The sequence below is a fragment of the Macaca mulatta genome, chromosome 4 (genome assembly GCF_049350105.2).
Source record: "Macaca mulatta isolate MMU2019108-1 chromosome 4, T2T-MMU8v2.0, whole genome shotgun sequence".
Classification (NCBI taxonomy): Eukaryota; Metazoa; Chordata; class Mammalia; order Primates; family Cercopithecidae; genus Macaca; species Macaca mulatta.
In genome coordinates, this window is record NC_133409.1 from 69,422,579 (window position 1) to 69,442,203 (window position 19,625).

Genomic DNA, 19,625 nt, shown 5'->3' on the forward strand with positions numbered 1-19,625 from the left:
TGTCTTCCGAACTATTTCCTTTAAAAATCATTTATTTAAATAGCCATGTGTATGTTCAGCCTGATTTGAAAGGAAATCAGCATTAAAACAAATTATCCTATTATGTTGTTAGTTTAAAATCACTTAATAGGCATGATAGAAATAGCTATATTAAGGATGATCTGCTAATGGTGTTTTCCATAACCACAAATGAATGCTTTAAATGGAACTTCTATTTAAAGGATTTTAATCCTTTGATATAGTTCAGTTTTAGATGTCTATGCAAGGACATAATCCATATTTTGAATTGTAGTTCCACAGTGCAGTGGTATCAGTTTTCTTTTTTTTTTTTTTTTTTTTTAGATGGAGTCTTGCTCTGTTACCCAGGCTGGAGTGCAGTGGCTGGATCTCGGCTCGCTCACTGCAAGCTCCGCCTCCCGGGTTTACGTCATTCTCCTGCCTCAGCCTCCCTAGTAGCCGGGACTACAGGCGCCCAGCAGCTCGCCTGGCTAGTTTTTTGTATTTTTTAGTAGAGACAGGGTTTCATGGTGTTAGCCAGGATGGTCTCGATCTCCTGACCTCGTGATCCGCCCGTCTCGGCCTCCCAAAGTGCTGGGATTACAGGCTTGAGCCACCGCGCCCGGCCGGTATCAGTTTTCAATAGCATTTTTGTACTTCTGGAGACCTTCATTTAAAGAACTCAAGATCTTTGTCAAATATACGCCTTCTGAATCTTTCTGTAAAAATAGATACAGCATTTTCAGAAGGACCGGTGGTCTTAGAGAAATCAAAAACCCAAAATAATTAGAAGGTCTCACTAAAGTATTGTAGGAATACTAGATCATTCTGTCTTTACTACTTAGTATTTATGAATATAAAATCACAGAACTTAACTGTTCTCCAAAGAAATGCGTGTGCATATCAATTTTAGATATTTGTCTTCAGATAGGTTTTTTAAATGTCGGCCTTAAATGTTTCCTCCTTAAACTTTGTTCACCTAAAGTTCTATTAAGTGTCTTGTTAACAGAAGCTAATTATCCAAACTATTTCCCACTGGTTGTTATTCACCACCCCACCCCCACCCCAACCTGCATTTTAAAACTTCAGTTTAAAGATGTGTCCGTTTACTTTGAAAGTTAAACATAGGTCCCTTTACTTTGAAACAAGCCCATGCTTCAGGAAGTGAACTTAAAACTATCAGAGTTCCAAAGATCTTGCTTATTTTCTAGAGTTTAATGAGAACCGTGGCCAGAGCCAGGAAGGTGAAGCCCAGCAGCTTTGGGCGAGTGTGGGTTGTATTTGATGTTCACAAAAGAATGGAAGTGGTAGGGTGTTGCTCAGTGAAGTGTGCATTTTCAAGTTACCCACAGTGGTGTCTATTGTCCTGTTTCTCAATTGAATGATGTCATGTTTCATTTAAGGCTCTTAGTGATGCTGAAGTCTGTGGTCTGCACACTAGGGGGAAAAAGGCAGTGAGAAAGTTGCAAATCAGGTTTTTGCAAAGCCTTTGTGTGTTGGGTTTGGGAGATAAAAGCTGACTCATGCAATATTTCTACGGAAGGCGCTGCACAGACTAGCAAAGGCTGTTTCTTTTACCTGACTGAGGTCACCGCATCAGCTGAAGGCAGACGATGTGCTTAAGCCTGAGTGGAGCAGAGGTAGGTGCTAATGTGAGTGTCCCCGAAGAAAGGATGCCGGCACAAACGCTCCTTCCCTCTGGGAGCAGCCAGAGAGGTCCACCGAGGTGAGAAAGGGTGGCAGGGGGGGCTTTCTTCACAAGTGTGCGGGGACGGAAGCTTGGCTGGATCAAGGAAAACTCTTCTGTTACAAATGCGATAGCCTGAAGTCTAGAAGATGATTTTTTCTCCCCCTCCCGTCTGAACTGCAGCCTGTCTCAAATAGGTTTTGTCTTAGTTTCATTTGATTTTGCTCTTTCCTTAAAGTGAGGTTGAAATATCTAGAGAGCTGATGTTTCTGACTCTGGGGAGAACTCTGAAATCCTCAGTGGTCACGCGCCGAATGCCCAGCATTTTAATATGCTTTCTTTTAGAGGTTCATATGCAGTCAAAGTTGGAGGAACCAAATAAATGTTTGCAAATGTATGCTTAGCAACTGCAGTGATGAAATTTAGTCTGAGTCTAGTGGCAACCAAAGTTGCCTAAGAAAATGCAGTTTCCATTTTGAGTGTTTCTTGGTAGGAAATACTTTTGTGAGGAACAATGATTGGGGCAAAGGAGGCGTGGATTGTATTCAATACTGTTGTCCATTGGAATCTGATTTCATTTGGCTTTCTTATTTGAATTTAATGATACATTTTTGAAAGATATATAAGGCATTCCTTAATCACATATTGAATATGAAAATTATTTTAATTTAAAATATTTAGATATCTGACACCAATTGACATTGTGATTTTAATTGCCTTAAATAATTTTTTCAGGTTATAAAAGGAATACACCTATTGAAGAAAAGAGATGTTTACAGATAAATACGAAAGGAACAAAATTATTCATTCTACTCAGTAAAACCAATGTTAACATTTTATTATATATTCCTTCAATCTATTTCTAATGTAGAGAATAAAGAAGTGGCATTTTAAATTTAAAATTAGGATCGTATTATATGTTTTTTAAACTACCCATTTTACTCATTGTATATTATGACCATTTTCTATACTTTTAAAGACATGACATTTAATCATTTTACACAGTACCTTCTAGATGGCTTTATTCAATACTTGGATCTCTGTTACTAGGCACTTTACTTTCTCTGCCTCCTTTTTTTTTTTTTTTGAGACAGAGTCTTGCTCTGTCACCCGGGCTGGAGTGCAGTGGCGCGATCTCGGCTCACTGCAGCCTCCACCTCCCGGGTTCAAGCGGTTCTCCTGCCTCAGCTTCCTGAATAGCTGGGATTACAGGCGCGCCACCACACCCAGCTCATTTTTGTATTTTTAGTAGAGACGGTGTTTCACCATGTTAGCCAGGCTGGTCTCAAACTCCTGACCTTGTGATCCACCCGCCTTGGGCTCCCAAAGTGCTGGGATTACAGGCGTGAGCCACTGCGCCCTGCCTCTTCCTCCTTTTTTAAAAGAACATGTCTAATGTACTTCATGGATGGATTTGTTTGTTCGGAGTGCTATTGTTAGTCACTTGGAATTCGCCTCTTCTTCCTCCTCCTTTTTCTTTAAGAAAATGTGGTTTCTCTTGGTGCCTCCCTCCCAGCTGTGCAGGGATGTTTTGGAACTGAGTGTGTTCCATACAGATGGAGCTTGTGTATATAACCGTCATTGTTTAGTTACTGCCTTGAGACTGATAATTTTACACTAACAGGAAGGTACTATTCAAAGCAAAGCTGGAGCATAGATTATTATTTAATCTAAAGTAAAAATAGAGATTTTTTTTTTAGCCTTTAAAAAACTCAGTGATACAGTTTTTCTTTTATTATTATTTTTTTTTATTATACTTTAAGTTCTAGGGTACATGTGCACAACGTGCAGGTTTGTTACCTATGTATACTTGTGCCATGTTGGTGTGCTGCACCCATCAACTCGTCAGCAGCCATCAACTCGTCATTTACATCAGGTATAACTCCCAATGCCATCCCTCCTCCCTCCCCTCTCCCCATAATAGGCCCCGGTGTGTGATATTCCCCTTCCCGAGTCCAAGTGATCTCATTGTTCAGTTCCCACCTATGAGTGAGAACATGCAGTGTTTGGTTTTCTGTTCTTGCGATAGTTTGCTGAGAATGATGGTTTCCAGCTGCATCCACGTCCCTACAAAGGACACAAACTCATCCCTTTTTATGGCTGCATAGTATTCCATGGTGTATATGTGCCGCATTTTCTTAATCCAGTCTCAGTGATACAGTTTTTCATCATCCAAGACCTGGCATTCGTAGGATGTAGAAGAAACTGCTATTAGGGGGTCACTGCTTGTGCTGTGCCTCCAGCTGGGAAGAGGCCATGCAGTTGTGACAGCCAGTGGTTTGCTGGGTTTTCAGGATTGGAGTCATGGCCCAAAGGTTGGATGAGACTTGGGGAAGTCACCTAATCCAGCTGCCTCACATACAAGGAAACCAGAGCCGCAAAGATCAGTATAAACCTGGGGGGTACAGAGCCAGGGCAGACATGCAAATCCTCTGACCAAAAGGGAGTATTAGGACATGATTTAATTTCTGGTTGGTTCTCTGAAATGTGTTTATACAGAGGGTTGTGGATATATGCATTTCTGGGCACACATAGCCACACACTGGGTAGTCTCTTTTGGCATATGGTACCATGTGCTTTAGACAAGCAGCTTATGTTGAGTCTTTTATTTCCTGATCTCTAAGTTCCTTTTCTACCCTGCTATTTTATGAGTACAAGGAAGGATGGACTAGAAGTTAGAAAGTGTAGTCTCTGATTCATAGTTCAACTTTGAGCATGATGTTATGTAATCTCTGCTTTCCTTTTTCCCCATCTATACAGTTTTCAAAAAGTAATGAGACACATGAAAGACCACTGAGGTTGGTTTTGGGGGTTTTTTAAGGGTGATTTTGACACAGAATTGTAGCAGCTGTATCATAATAAGGCTCATCTGTTAAAATAGAAACTGTTTGGGTTATCTCATATTGCCTAACCAATCACCCCGAAGCCTACTGGCTTGAAACAACAATCATTTATAATTGCTCAAGGTTTCTGTGAGGCAAGAATTCAGGAAAGGCTGTGCTAGGTGATTCTGACTTGGGGACTGTCATGAAATTGCACTCAGACATGACAGGGCTGGGGTCATCTGAAAGGCTTCTCATCCACATGTCCAATGTCTTGGCTGGAAACACTCACAGCAGGGGCTGCAACAGCCGGGGCTCCTTGGGCATCCCTCTGCGTATCATTGCGGTCTCATCGTGTGGTTTCTCTAGTGTGGCAGAATCAGGATAACCAGACTTTATGTCTAGCACCAGTGACTGCAAGGTTTTGCCTTTCTTTGGGCTCTGCTATACTCTAGGGCACTAGTATCCTTCTTAGAGTCGAGGCAAGGTTTCTGCCACATCTGGGTTCCAGCACGAAGAGGAAAGAATGTGGAGTAATAAAATCTAATGTCTTGAGAAATAGACCCCCAAAGGGGCATATATCATTTCTACTCGGGAGAACTTGACCACATGGCCAATATCTAAAGGCAGAGGAGGCTGGGAAATGTGCTCAGTGAAAACTCTATCACTAAAGAAAAGGGTAGAGTGGATTTTGGTAGACAATAACAGTCCCTTTCTAAGTGGTAACATAATGGATGGTTTAGAGTGCCCCAAATAATTTCCTTCATCCCCCACACTAAGTCACCACACACACGAAAAAAGCATACAACAAAAGTAAAAACAGCTGCATTTGCATAAAAAGCCTTTAGGGAATTTTTTTTTTTTTTTTTTGAGATGGAGTTTCACTGTGTCACCCAGGCTGGAGTGAAGTGGTGCGATCTCGGCTCACTGCAACCTCCACTCCCCGAGTTCAAGTGATTCTTCTGCCTCAGCCTGCTGAGTAGCTGGGATTATATGCACCTGCCACCACACCTGGCTAATTTTTGTATTTTTAGTAGAGATGGGGGTTTCATCATGTTGGCCAGGCTGGTCTCGAACTCCTGACCTCAGGTGATTCACCTGCCTCTGCCTTCCAAAGTGCCAGGATTATAGGCATAAGACACCACGCCTGGCCTAAGGAATTTCTTTAGGTTCTTTTTCACTAGACTGGTCCAGAGGCACCCCTTAGCTAAGGCAATTTATCTAATGCATTAGCTGCCTCAAGTAGCTGCTTAATCCCTACTCAACTGAGGTTGCCTCAAGTAGCTGCTTAATCCCTACTCAACTGAGGTAGCCATTATACCTCTTAGTTTCCATTGACTAGTGTCTTAGTCCATTTATGCTACTGTAACAAAATAGCTTAAACTGGGTAACTTACAAGGAACAGAAATTGATTGCTCACAGTTCTAGAGAATGGGAAGTCCAAGATCAAGGCGCCAACAGGTTGTGTATCTGGTGAGGGCCTGTTCCTCCTATATGGTGCCTCCTGTGTGTTCTCACATGGCAGAAGGAGCAAACAAGCTCCCTCTGTCCTCTTTTATAAGGACACTAATCTCATTCATGAGGGTAGAGCCCTCATGACCTAATCATCTCCCAACAGCCCCCCCCAATACCATCACCTTGGTGAGTAAGTTTCAACATATGAATTTTGAGAAGGGCACAGACATTCATACCATAGCAATTAATATAGGAATCAATCGGTAAATTATCTGAGTATTTCGTATTTGACTTTACAGCTTGAAGGAATCTTTGTTCCTCTTTGTTCAACCCCTCACCTCCTGTTTGAATGAAAATATTTTTGCAAAATATCTTTCTCATTCTTGATCTTCTTGTACAAATATGTGCTTTAACGCCTTGTTGGATGCATGGTTTGCAAATATTTTATCCCATTCTGTAGGTTATCTCCTTGCTTAGCTGATGATTTCCTTTGCTTTGCAGAAGCTTTCTGGTTTGATGTAGCCTCACTTGTCTGTTTTTGCTTTTTGCTATTGTTGCCTGTGCTTTTGGTGGCATATCCAAAAACTCATTGCCAAGACAATGTCATGAAGCTTTTCTCCCCTAGGTTTTTTCTTTTTTTTTTTTCTTAGAGGCTTTATGGTTTCTGGTTGTATTTTTAGGTCTGAATGTATTTTCAGTTTATTTTTGTGTAGAGTATAAGATAAGGGTTCATTTTTATTCTTTTTGCATGTGATATAAGAACATGTGGCACATACATATAATGGGAAAATTATCTGACCATAAAAAAAGAAGGGAATCCTGCCACTTGTGACAACATGGATGAACCTGGAGTCTGTTGTGCTAAATGAAATGAGCTGGACATAGAAGGGCAAATGCTGTATGACACCGCTCTTATGAAGAATCTAAAATAATCAAACTCATCCAAGAAAAGACGAAAGTGGTGCTTGCCAGGGAGTAGGGAGAGGGAGAAACAGGGAGGTAATCGTGAAAGGATACAAATTTTCAGCTATGCAAGATGAGTAAGTCCAAGAAATCTGCACAGCATAGTGCCTATAGCTAACAATACTATATTGTATACTTAAAATACTGCTAAGGAGGTAGGTCTTAAGTGTTGTTATTATAAAATGTTTAATAATAATAAAGAGGCATAAGAAAACTTTTGGAGGTGATGACTATGTTCGTGGCATAGATTGTGGTGATAGTTTCACTCCAAATTCAAGTTTTATACATTAAATACATATAACTTTTTGTATTTAATCATACCTCAATAGAATACATTTTTCAATTTAAAACATTTTTGAGCTATTTATTTTGAAAATTTTTTAAGTGTACAAAAAAGTTACAAAGACAGTGCAAAGTTCCCATCTGTCTTTCATTCAGCTTGCCCTAACATTAACATCTTGTGTAATTGTAGTACCTTGGTTAAAAACTAAGAAATTTACATGATAAAACTAAGAAATTAACATGTTAACAAGATTTTTTTTTTTTTTTTTACTCTTTGGTTCTTCATCACCAAATAACTACAAATAAATATGAAAATCATGTTCCCTGAATTGAACATGCTGAACACTAGAGAACATCAGGAATTATAGTCCTGGCCCTACCATTAAACAGGAATCAAGTATGATAGTTTAGAAAACCAAGAAGTGAAAATCCATATTGGTGTGGGGGAACAAAAGATGTTCCTTAAATATCTAGTGTCATCTTTGAAATATATAAATGTGTATTTTTTAACTTGGACTCTTAAACAACTGACTTAATGCTTTAAAAAATGTTTACAACGTTGAGGCTCTAACAAAACTGTGCTGTATATTAAATGAACATCACTAGCTGATAGAGTAACTATTTATGTATACTTCAGTCTTTCTGTGGCCTCCCCTCTGAGTAATTCACAGGAGGTGTAATAAGGAACTACATAATTTCAGCTACTCGTTGGTACTGAACACAACACATTAACACATTCTCTCAATTTCCATGGTTGTCCTGCCAAGGAACTCAGACTAGGTATTTGTTGTCTAGAATAGCAATGAGCAGAATTTGGAAACCCTGATCACCCCTCAATCCCTGCTGTGAGTAGGATTTCTGTCCTGCCTAAGTTTCTCCTTGGGAATTGTAGGCTGTAGGACCCATCAAATGTCCCCCCTTCTCCATGTAAATATGGTCACAGGAAGCCATGGAACGTTCTGCATGAAACCTAAATCAGCCTAAGAAACCAGAGCCGAGAAGCATTGCTTTTGATTCTGGCAGTGATATTCCAAAAGAGAGCAATTAATATAATGGAAGTTGGAAGAGCAAAGAAAGAAAAGCCCTGGAATTCCAGTTTTTTCACCTAGAAAAAATTAGAGGGATTTGTCTTGAAGTAAAATGTATGAAAGCCTAGCTACATAGAAGCTATCTAGGCAACTTTTCCTTTTATTGAGGATGGCACACAGAAAAAGAGTATTTTATCTGGATGGCTTTTACGCTAACCAGTGCTTCTCATTGTGAGACTCAGTAAGTCTCTAAGGTTCCTCTGTGGGTACTTCCACCCCCACCACCTCCAGGTTTACGAAGGGTGAGATTGATCACAGTCCTCTAAGTGGGTGGAACCTGCTTGTCTTAGGGTCAAGAGATATACCTCATATAAGCCATTAGCAAGGTTTGGCTGGAAGTTCTCAGAAATTCTTACATTATTAGCCCTGTGTTTGGGATTTTGGAATAGACAGAAGTTATGAGAAGAAAAGCAGCAGCTCACCCAAATGCTAACATCTTTCACTCAGGGCAAACGAAAAAGCTTTCTTGCTCTATAGTTTTTTATCTGGATGTTTCAGTTTGTCATGGAAAATCAGTTAGCCCAATATCTGCTACACAGAGATGACCTCCCAACTCTATTTTTGCTAATTTTTAATAATATTGTGCATTAATAAGTGGAATAAAAAACAAAAATGCAAACTTTGAGTTGTATGTATCTCTGCATTCACTATTATTTGAGCAAAGATTGATAAAGAGGTAAATTTAAACCTTCAAGAATAATGTAATTATATCAAAGACTTCTAGATCAGCGTTGTCTGACTAAAATATATATGAACTACATATGTAATTTTTTATTTTCTAGTAGCCACCATATAAAAAAGTAAAATGATGCTGGGGCAGTGGCTTACACCTGTAATCTCAGGACTTTGGGAGACCAAGATGGGAGGATCGCTTGAGCCCAGGAGTTGAAGACCAGCCTGGGCTACATAGAAAGACTTCATCTCTACAAAACTTAAAAGTAAAAATTAGCTTGGTATGGTGGCGTGGTCCCAGCTACTCGGGAGGCTGAGGTGGGAGGATGGCTTGAACCCAGGAGTGAGCCATGATTGTGCCACTGCACTCCAGCCTGGGTGACAGAGTGAGACTCTGTTTCAAAAAATAAAAATAAGAATAAATTTAAAATAAGAAAGTAGGCCGGGCGCAGTGGCTCACACCTGTAATCCCAGCACTTTGGGAGGCCGAGGCGGGTAGATCACGAGGTCAGGAGTTCGAGACCAGCCTGGCCAACATGGTGAAACCCCGTCTCTACTAAAAGTACTAAAATTAGCCAGGCATGGTGGTGGGCGCCTGTAATCCCAGCTACTCGGGAGGCTGAAGCAGGAGAATTGCTTGAACCCAGGAGGCGGAGGTCGCATTGAGCCAAGATTGCACTACTGCACTCCAGCCTGGGCAACAAGAGCAAAACTCTACCTCAAAAAAGAAAAAAACGTAAAATGAAACCAGTGAAAATAATTTCAATGAGATGTTTTATTTAACCTAATCCAAATTACTGTTTCAATACACAAATATAAAAATTATTAATGAGGTATTTTATTTCATGTTTTTAGTTTCATACTAAGTTACTAAAATCTGTTGTGTATCTTACATCTCAATTCAGACTGACTGTGTTTATTTGTTTATTTATTTATTTTGAGTCAAGGTCTCACTTTGCCACCCAGGCTGGAGTGCAGTGGCACGATCATGGCTTACTGCAGCCTTGACTCCAAGTAGCTGGGTCTACAGGCACATGCCACCACACCCGGCTAATTTTTTGTATTTTTTGTATTTGAGATGGGGTTTTAGTAGGTTGCCCAGGCTAGTCTTGAACTCCTGAGCTCAAGTGATCTGCCTGCTTCAGCCTCCCAAAGTGCTGGAATTACAGGCATGAGCCACTGTGCCCAGCCTGGCTGCATTTCAAGTTCTCAGTAGCCACATGTGGCCACTGGCTACTGTGTGGAGCAACACAGCTCTAGAGATAAATATTAATAATTGGTGAGTTGCATTAGAATAGGCCAGACAGGGTGGAAATCTTAAATTATTTTGAGGAAAGTGAGAACAAGACTAGACAGTTTTTAAGAGGTGCATTTTCCTACATGAGGAAACTATAATTATCTTCTAAGCAATGAATCAACATAAAAAATGTTAGCCATTAGCAAGTGCGGTCTCATATTACATGCTATTATATGACCTGACTTTAAATGTTTCACTTCTGTCATTGGTAATTTTGGAAGGTCTTTAGTTTGGGGTGGTAAGCTTGGCTAAATACTATGGACACCAAACTTCTGAAATGGTCTATTTTAGAAAGTGCCTGGTTGGCAGCCAGGCCTGTACGTGGACTGGCATTGGAACGTTTGAAGCTGTCCCCGCAGCGGTGCCCAATCTATGCTGCTATTTAAGATCTATCCATGAAGGGGTCCCTATTGATCTGCGTTTTACATCCCACTCTTTCCCACCTTTGAAAGTATTTCTAAAGACATTGTCATTTCTAGCAGCCCAACCTAGGGTCCTCTAAAAGCAGCTTTTATTCCTCTTTAATCCTTCTGTCCCAATATTGGGTATCTAATTTAAAGTGAAAGTAAGTAGAGAAAAGAAACGATAATAAGAAAATAATGTGTCTCTCTGTTGTGTCCATTTTTCACTAGTCCTGATCATGAATATAGTGCCAAGAGTTTTGTAACTGTGTGAAAGACAGTTTTCTATTCTGGAGAGATTGATTCATCTCCGGTTAGAAAATCAGAATTTACCCTGGAGAGAGTATGTACAGATCTATGGGGGGTAGAACTTTCCAGATGCCTTGGCTTTTCAACTTTTTTGACACCAGGGACTGGTTTCATGGAAGACAGTTTTTCGAGGGATGAAGGTGGGTTGAGTTGGTGGGGGTAGGGGAGTGGGGATGCTTTCAGGATGAAATGGTTCCACCTCAGATCATCAGGAATTAGATTCTCATAAGGAGCGTGCAACCTAGATCCCTGGCATGCATAGGTCACAATAGGGCTCACACTCCTATGAGAATCTAATGCTTCTGCTGATCTGACAGGAGCTCAGGCAGCAATGCTCATTCACCCACTGCTCACCTCCTGCTGTGCTGCTTGGTTTCTGACAGGCCATGGACAGGTACCGCACCCCTGTTATAGAGTATATCCAACTTGGCCGGGCGTGGTGGCTCACACCTGTAATCCAGCACTTTGGGAGGCCAAGGCAGGTGGATCATCTGCAGTCAGGAGTTTGAGACCAGCCCAGCCAACATGGTGAAACCCTGTCTCTTCTAAAAATATAAAAATTAGCTGGGCGTGGTGGTACATGCCTGTAATCCCAGCTACTAGGGAGACTGAGGCAGGAGAATTGCTTGAACCTGGGAGGCAGAGGTTGCAGTGAGCTGAGATCATGCCATTGCACTCCAGCCTGGGTGACAAGCACAAAACTCCATCTCAAAAAAAAAAAGAATATATCCAACTTATGTTTAGTCCCAAAATCATAGCCTCATTGGACCCTTGGTATCCCAAAGTATCCTCAGATACTTCCCAAGTGAGTGCCCATTTCCTACAATGAGATCAGCCTGATGGTCCTGGTTATAGTGGATGTGAATAGAAATAAAACATTGTTATGTCTGCCTCTACTTTGGACTGCCCATGACTTTCTCAATACCAGTCCCAAACGTGAGCAAGTGTCCTTTGCTGCAAGCATGCCTAAATGCATGGCTGCTGCTTGGATTTTTGCCACACTCAAGTTGGATCAGGCTTTCTAGGTCAAGTGCATTTTGACTACTATAACCAATTCATGTTTTATAGGCCATAAAGTTGTTATAGACCAAGCAGAAAGAATATTGCAAAAGCATTAAAAATTTGTGGCAAACTCTAGCATGTGGTAGTGGTTTCGCAGATAAACTGCTCATTTCCTACATGTCTTACCACTCCTTCTTGACTCAGAATTAGTTCCTTCATTTTTTATTCATAACTTTAATATTTGCATGGTAAGTTTGTAGTAATACTTGTCGTGAATATAAACTATCTAGAAACAGTACATTGAAGGAGAGACTTGATGGATACTTTATATTCTAAAAATACTAGTACCAACTGTTTAGTGATCTTTATTATAGAATCAAACCAAATTTCCATTACTATTGAAAAATGATCATTACTATGTATTCTTTTTACTGTGTTTGTCACATTGTAACCTTCCAAACATAAGTTTCCCTCTTCCATTTTTCTGGTAAAACCTATAAGCATGTTTTTGTGGTAAGGTAACCTAGCAAAATGAAGCAAATTTCTTCATTAATCACATTCTATATCACAAGACATTTTGTTTCTATAAACAAAATTTCTCTATGAAATAATGAGACGTGGAATCTCATTATTTGAGGGAGAAATGTTGACCCTGCCTTAGAAATGAAGAAGATTGGAATTTTGAGTGTTTTACCCAAATAGCTTCTGAATGTTTAATTTTCATGTGGGTCCTTTTGGGGCCTAACATCATATTTAAATGCTGTAGGTGTTAAGTGACTGGTTTTTTTTTTGTTTTTTTTTTTTTTTTGAGACGGAGTCTTGCTCTGTTGCCCAGGCTGGAGTGCAGTGGTGCGATCTCGGCTCACTGCAAGCTCCGCCTCCTGGGTTCTCACCATTCTCCTGCCTCAGCCTCCCTAGTGGCTGGGACTACAGGCACCTGCCACCAGGCCTGGCTAATTTTTTTTGTCTTTTTTTTAGTAGAGACGGGGTTTCACCATTACGTGACCTTTTGACTTTGCAGACAGTTTTTCTTTTTGCCCTTTTCTAAACAAGACGGCACCATTTTCTCATAACTGTTCTCATAATTTAGTTCCTAGATTCGTCATATAATTACATGATTTTATAACTGTACTTGTGGAGTGTTGTAGTTAATCAAACATACTCTCTAGTAGTATCATAACTCCATATGTGCCACAAATAGAATGCCAGTTTTTAAGAAGTGATCTGGAGAAGTGCTGTGGTAAGAGGATAAGTTTTCAGTGGGGTGTGAGTCTTAATACAGTCATGCATCACTTCAGCATGGGGGTACATTCTGAGACGCGTTGTCGGGCAACTTCATCATTGTATGAACATCACAGAGCATACTCTCACAAACCTATATGGCATAGCCCTTGACACATCTAGGCTGGATGGTATGGCAGATTGCTCTGACCACTGCCATATATGCGGTTTGTTGTTCTGTTTTAAGACAGAGTCTCGCTCTGTCACCCAGGCTAGAGTTCAGTGGCAGGATCTCGGCTCACTGCAACATCTGCCTCCGGGGTTCAAGCAATTCTCGTGCCTCAGCTTCCCGATTAGCTAATTTTTGTATTTTTTAGTAGCGACAGGGTTTTGGCATGTTGGCCAGGCTGGTCTCAAACTCCCGGCCTCAAGTGATTCCCCCCCTCCCAGCCTCCCAAAGTGCTGGGATTTACAGGCGTGAGCCACCGCGCCCAGCCTGCAGTTCATTGTTGACCAAAACATCATTATGCTGTGTATGACTATATCTTTTTCTTGCCTAGTACTAGAAAATTATTGTCTATGTGACACTTCCTTTAATGCTGTATGCAAGTAAAATGTAAAGTTGCCAGCATTATTTAAGTCAACTAGTGGTGGCTCCAGGATGCTAGCCTAAAATTTTGTGGAATTATGGTGAAATACTTAAAATCTAGAACAAGGTTTTTCAAAATTCCATAGGAGTCACGTCGGGTCCCTTTTAAGTTCATAAGAACCACTTGTGGTGCTTGTTAAAGTGATCGATTCCTGGTGCCCTGACCACTGAGTCTTTAATTTAGTGAATCTAGACTAATTTGCATAAGAGTCATTCCAGGTGGTCACACTTTTGAGACAACAGGTCTAGTGTTTCTCAAACTTTAATGCTTATAAGTCATTCTGGGATCTTATTAAAGTGCAGATTCAAGTTCAGCAGGTCGAGGTCAGAGCCCGAGACTCTGCATTTCTAACAGGCACCCAGATGATGCTTTAGGAACACTGATTTTGCATCTTGCTCCACCAACAGGTACCTTTGCATTCCCTTCTATAACTGGACACCTTGTTATTGACTGTATTTATTTGAGCTAGGTTTTTACTTCCTTTCAACCCTCTGCTTGATAGAATTGCTTATCTTGTCCTTTTTATTTATTTTCTTTAATGCATATAGATGGGCACCAGTTGCGTCTTAAAGTGCCATCAGCTGTAACCAAAGTTCCAGATCCCAAGACCACAACCAGGCGTTCCTGCCCTCAAGAACTGAAGACGATGGAGCTCTCTGATAGTGACCGACCCGTCAGCTTCGGTTCCACGTCGTCCTCGGCCTCTTCTCGCGACAGCCATGGTTCCTTCGGCAGCAGAATGACCTTAGTTTCAAATAGCCACTTGGGCTTGTTTAACCAGGATAAGGAGGTAGGGGCCATAAAACTGGAGCTGGTTCCGGCCAGGCCGTTTTCCAGCAGTGAGCTGCAGAGGGACCACCCCGCCGCCGGGCAACAGAACGCAGACGAAGGCAGCGAAAGGCCGCCCAGGGCGCAGTGGAGAGTGGACTCGAATGGGACACCCAAGATGACCACAGACTCGGCCACCAGCCCCAAGCTCCTCTATGTGGATAGAGTTGTTCAGGAAATTCTGGAGACCGAAAGGACTTATGTGCAAGATTTAAAAAGCATTGTAGAGGTAAGGCCGACTTCCCTTTTAATGTTCGACATGCAGGAGAAATATGCTTGCAAAAGAGACGGCAAAGCCAAGCCAGGTGTAGGGGATGTCTTCTAAGAGGCGGAAGGGATGTGAATGTTTAAAGAGAGAGTAACTTTTAAGAGAAACCCTAAGGCCATAACTCACTGTGTTAACATCCTCTTAATATTTGCATTAACAAATTAGTTATGAGTGAGGAGCAAGAATGATAATACAGTGCCCATAGCAGGATGCTGTTAATGAATCCTACCCAAGATGATGATACAGTGTCCATAGCAGGATGCTGTGTTAATGAATCCTACCCAAGATGTCAGAGTGACTCACACACAGTGGGGCAGGTGAAGATGGAGGAGGACTCAGGTCTCCTGCAGCATAAGTGGCAGGTGTATGACTGAACCTCTCAGCTGTCCTTACCTTAATCACCACTCTCTACTGGTGTCTGGGAGCTTCCAAAACTACTGAGACGTGAATCTCACACTCAGCAACTGTGATTTCATTGGCCTGGGTGGGGCTTGGGTGGTGGAATTGTGGAAGATGCACAGGTGATTTTAATGTGCAGACAGGTTTGCAGCCGCTGCTCTGTGCTACTCCTGTATTGGTTGGTGTTTGGGGAAAGGGTTGAAAGGTAGAGAAAAGTCATGGGCTTTGTCTTGTCTCAAGTGTCTCCTTTCTGTTCACTGTTTACAGTGAGTAATCCTATATAAATTATTTTGCATATATTATTATTATAATTATAAATTACTTGCACAAATTATTTCATGGGAATTGAGCTCAGCTTATGTGCCAGGTCACATCCTCTGGAAATTCAATTATTTGATTTTTATTTTCTGGGTTGTTTTAAAGGATAAAGCACGAATTATCAGAGAAGCTCAGATGTTAACTCCCAATTATATTTAAAAATATTACTATCTCAAGGGCAGGTTTTTGTTTTGTTTTGTTTTGTTTTGTTTTTTGAGATAGAGTTTCACTCTTGTTTCCCAGGCTGAAGTGCAATGGCATGATCTCGGCTCGCTGCAACCTCCACCTCCCGGGTTCAAGCGATTCTCCTGCCTCAGCCTCCTGAGTAGCTGAGATTACAGGCATGCACCACCATGCCCAGCTAATTTTGTATTTTTAGTAGAGATGGGGTTTCACCATGTTGGTCAGGCTGGTCTTGAACTCCCGACCTCAGGTGATCCGCCCGCCTCAGCCTCCCAAAGTGCTGGGATTACAGGCGTGAGCCACCGTGCCCGGCCTCAAGGGCAGATTTGTATGTTATAAAGCTACACTTGCTTTGCAGCCTACTAATACAGCAGGTTCTTTCATTTGTTAATACCTGTTTCCTGTTTTAGACATTGACTCTAGAGTATGTTTCACAGTACAGTAGAATATTGCCAGTGAGCATGTTCTTCCCCCAAATACATTCTCATAGCTTTAGAAAAAGAATTCTAAAGCATGACTATGTGTGATCCACAAATGATACTACCAGACTCTGTCTACTAAAAATAGTTATGACGTACCTTCCCACTAAAAATAGAAAAGTCAATTGATGGTCAACTGAAACAATATGTGGTACCAAATGTAGAATAAAGTAGGCCTGTTTTTAAAAATTTTCAACAATGATGTCATTTGTACTTGAGAAGAAATACCTGTAAAACAGCCAAAAATTTTATAGCCTCTCAGGAAACATATGGTTATTCAAGCTTTCTTTGGTCTATGCTTTTTTTTCCTTTCCTTCTTGGAAACTTTTCTACCTAATCAAAACTCACCTTATGGAGAGAAACCTTTAATTACTGAACTGGTATTCCATTAACACTTTTATTTTTTCCTGAGGCTAGTTGATAAACCTTAGGTGAGAAGAAACAGGTAACAGATGAATGAAAGAAAACAGATAAAGACAGAATTTATTTTTTCTAAGAAAATTTCAATGTAAGTTCTATGTGAAGCTGTCCAAATGTTCTTGCCTTTTTTCTTTATTCATGAATCAACTGTGTTTTACACGAGGGGTTGGTGAGCTTTTTCTAGGCGGGGCCAGATAGTGAATAGTTGCGGCCTTATGGGCCCTAAGGTCTTGGTCACAACTGATGAACTCTGCCTTGAAACTCAAAAGCAGCCACATACACTGTGAATAACGGGGCCTGAACATGCCAGTACCTCTTTAGAGTCTCGTTTGACCCAAGGGCCACAGTTTGCTCACCCCTGTCTTAGGCTATAAGTTTGTTCCATGTTTCATCAACTGTCGAATGGGACTAATAAGCAGGACCTGCCTCATAGGGTTATTATGAGAATTGGGTAAGATAAGGTATAAAAAGCTCTGCAGCTGTGCCTGGCACATAGTAATCAATTAGTAAATGGAAACTACACTCATCACTATTGCCAGCCTTCTCCTAAGTTTGCTAGCTGAGAGTGATCACTGTGTATACTATGTTTTACCTAAAGTCTTTCACAAAAATAATCAGATTAGGCTGGATGCGGTGGCTCACGCCTGTAATCCCGGCACTTTGGGAGGCCAAGGTGGGCAGATCACCTGAGGTCAGGAGTTCAAGACCAGCCTGGGCAACATGGTGAAAGCCCATCTCTACTAAAAATACAAAAATTGGCTGGGCATGGTGGTGCATGCCTGTAATCCCAGCTACTTGGGAGGCTGAGACAGTAGAATTGCTTGAACCTGGGAGGCGGAGGCTGCAGTGAGCCAAGATCAAACCGCTGCACTCCAGCCTGGATGGCAGAACAAGACTCCATCTTAAAAAAAGAAAAAAAAAAACAAAATCAGATTAGCCAATTCACTAGAGCAGAAATTTAATTAGAGGAAAAAAACAAAAAAAACCTTAATGGGTGATTTTACCATTATTATTTTGATTATTTCTAATGAACCCACTGGAAATCTGAGGTGGAAATTAGGGGAAGGAGAGGCACAGAAGGGGGTGGGTATTGGAAAGAAGGGTGCCTGGGGAGGAAGAGTCCCAAATGAAGAGGGAGGGATCCATGCAGGAAGAGATAGATGCTCCCCTGTTCCAGAAGTCACTAGAATGCTTTACATCATTTACCCTGTTCTCCTAGAAAACTTTCAATTGTTTCATATCAGAGATTAGTTGGTTGAAGCCTCTTCATCTATTTTGGCTATGAGACCACAGCTGTTTCTCCAGATCACAACTTTATCAGAGTGGCTAGACCACTTTTATCCAGTTCTTTTCTTAATGGAAAGTAAACAGTTATTGTCAAGCCTGCAGTAACTCTACCCAATAAAAGACTGTCATATGGGTATTCTTTTAAAACACAAAATATCAATTCCTTTAAAATCTGTTTTCCTTGATCTAGTTCTAACCTATTTGTATAATGTTGTAAATGAGTTATCTAATGTTCTCCATTTTTCAAATGCAGAATTTTAAATTAAGAAAAAGGCTGCTTGTTGACAGCCTATAAAACTTTTACCCTGACTAAAAGACAGACTGTTTTTTTAGTTGGCTCTTTATTTATATATTTTGAATAAGGGTCTCACTCTATCACCCAGGCTGGAGTGCAGTGGCATGATCATGGCTCACTGCAACCTTGACCTCCTGGGCTCATGCAATCCTCCTGCCTCAGCCTCCCATGTATCTAGGACTACAGGTGCACACCACCACACCTTACTAAGTTGCTTTTTTTTTTTTTTCTAATTTTTATAGAGACAGGATCTCAATATGTTGTCCAGGCTGGTCTCAAACTGCCAGCCTCAAGAGACCCCTTTGCCTCAGCCTCCCAAAATGGTGGACTTACAGGTGTGAGCCACTGCGCCCAACCTTAGCTGGCTCTTTCCAAGCAAAAATAATTTCTGGGGGAAAAGAAGCTCGTCTAATTGAAGTCACTTTTAATTTCTACAGTAGCGTGATTTCTGACTTTGTACACTCTGCTTTATTGAATCTCCTCTCAGCTTAATTACCCCCATAGTAGTACATTTTATCTACATGCTGTATAGATACATAATCCTTACCACTCAAGTTTCTATTTCATTTTTAGGACTTGCGAACAGCAACATTTTTGTGAAAGATCATTGATCTATATACATTGAGTTAAAAAACATGAGCAGGAATGATGATTTGACATTTCAACACAGTCCCAAATATCAGAGCAGCTTATTTCGAAGAAGAGATCCTCCTGACCGCAGTTGAACAATAGGATTCCCAGATGTTGGTTACACATGTAAAGAGTATGGTATGCCTTTCTTTCCCAGATGTGGAGACATTGTATTAAAATAATCTCACATATTTAGATATTCTTTCCTATGCCGTTTAGGAATTCAGAAATGAATTCCTAATGCTTTCTGAAAGTTGAACCCCAAAATGTGGTGGTTCTTATTCCTGTTGCTCTTCATTCTTCCCCAGAGCCTTCTCTCTCAACCCTTGTCCCCTCCCCAGCTGTGGCTCTTCCATCCTCTGCTCCTAGTCATTTACTGTTGTACACTTGACATTTTAGAGAAAGAGGTAAGATCTTGACTGTGAACCGTAGTCAAAGGAACAATGGAGCTGTTATTTCTATTTTATATATGCCTCTAATAGCATTCACAGATAAATGAGATGATAAATAGGAAAGCAAGTTTTAAAAGTTAAATTTCCGATGATACAATTTGTGGAAAGATAGAAATCCATCATTGGAAAGCAGAAAATCAGGGTCTCTTTAATGTTTAATGGGACCTTCGATTGACTGGGCAGGGACTGTCATGGGTAGGCTGGTTTCTTTAATCTTTCT

The 19,625-nt window shown here is 40.9% G+C and overlaps 1 protein-coding gene across 12 annotated transcripts in view; it reads left to right on the forward strand.

Moving 5' to 3' along the window:
- Window positions 1-19,625, forward strand: part of PLEKHG1 (pleckstrin homology and RhoGEF domain containing G1) — a 241,729-nt gene that overhangs the window by 119,719 nt on the left and 102,385 nt on the right. For all 12 annotated transcript variants that reach the window (XM_077999539.1, XM_077999544.1, XM_077999541.1 and 9 more), the window contains one exon: window positions 14,395-14,903. In XM_077999539.1, the coding sequence (XP_077855665.1) occupies window positions 14,493-14,903 (411 nt within the window). In that variant the 5' untranslated portion in view covers window positions 14,395-14,492. The remainder of the gene's footprint in view (window positions 1-14,394; window positions 14,904-19,625) is intronic.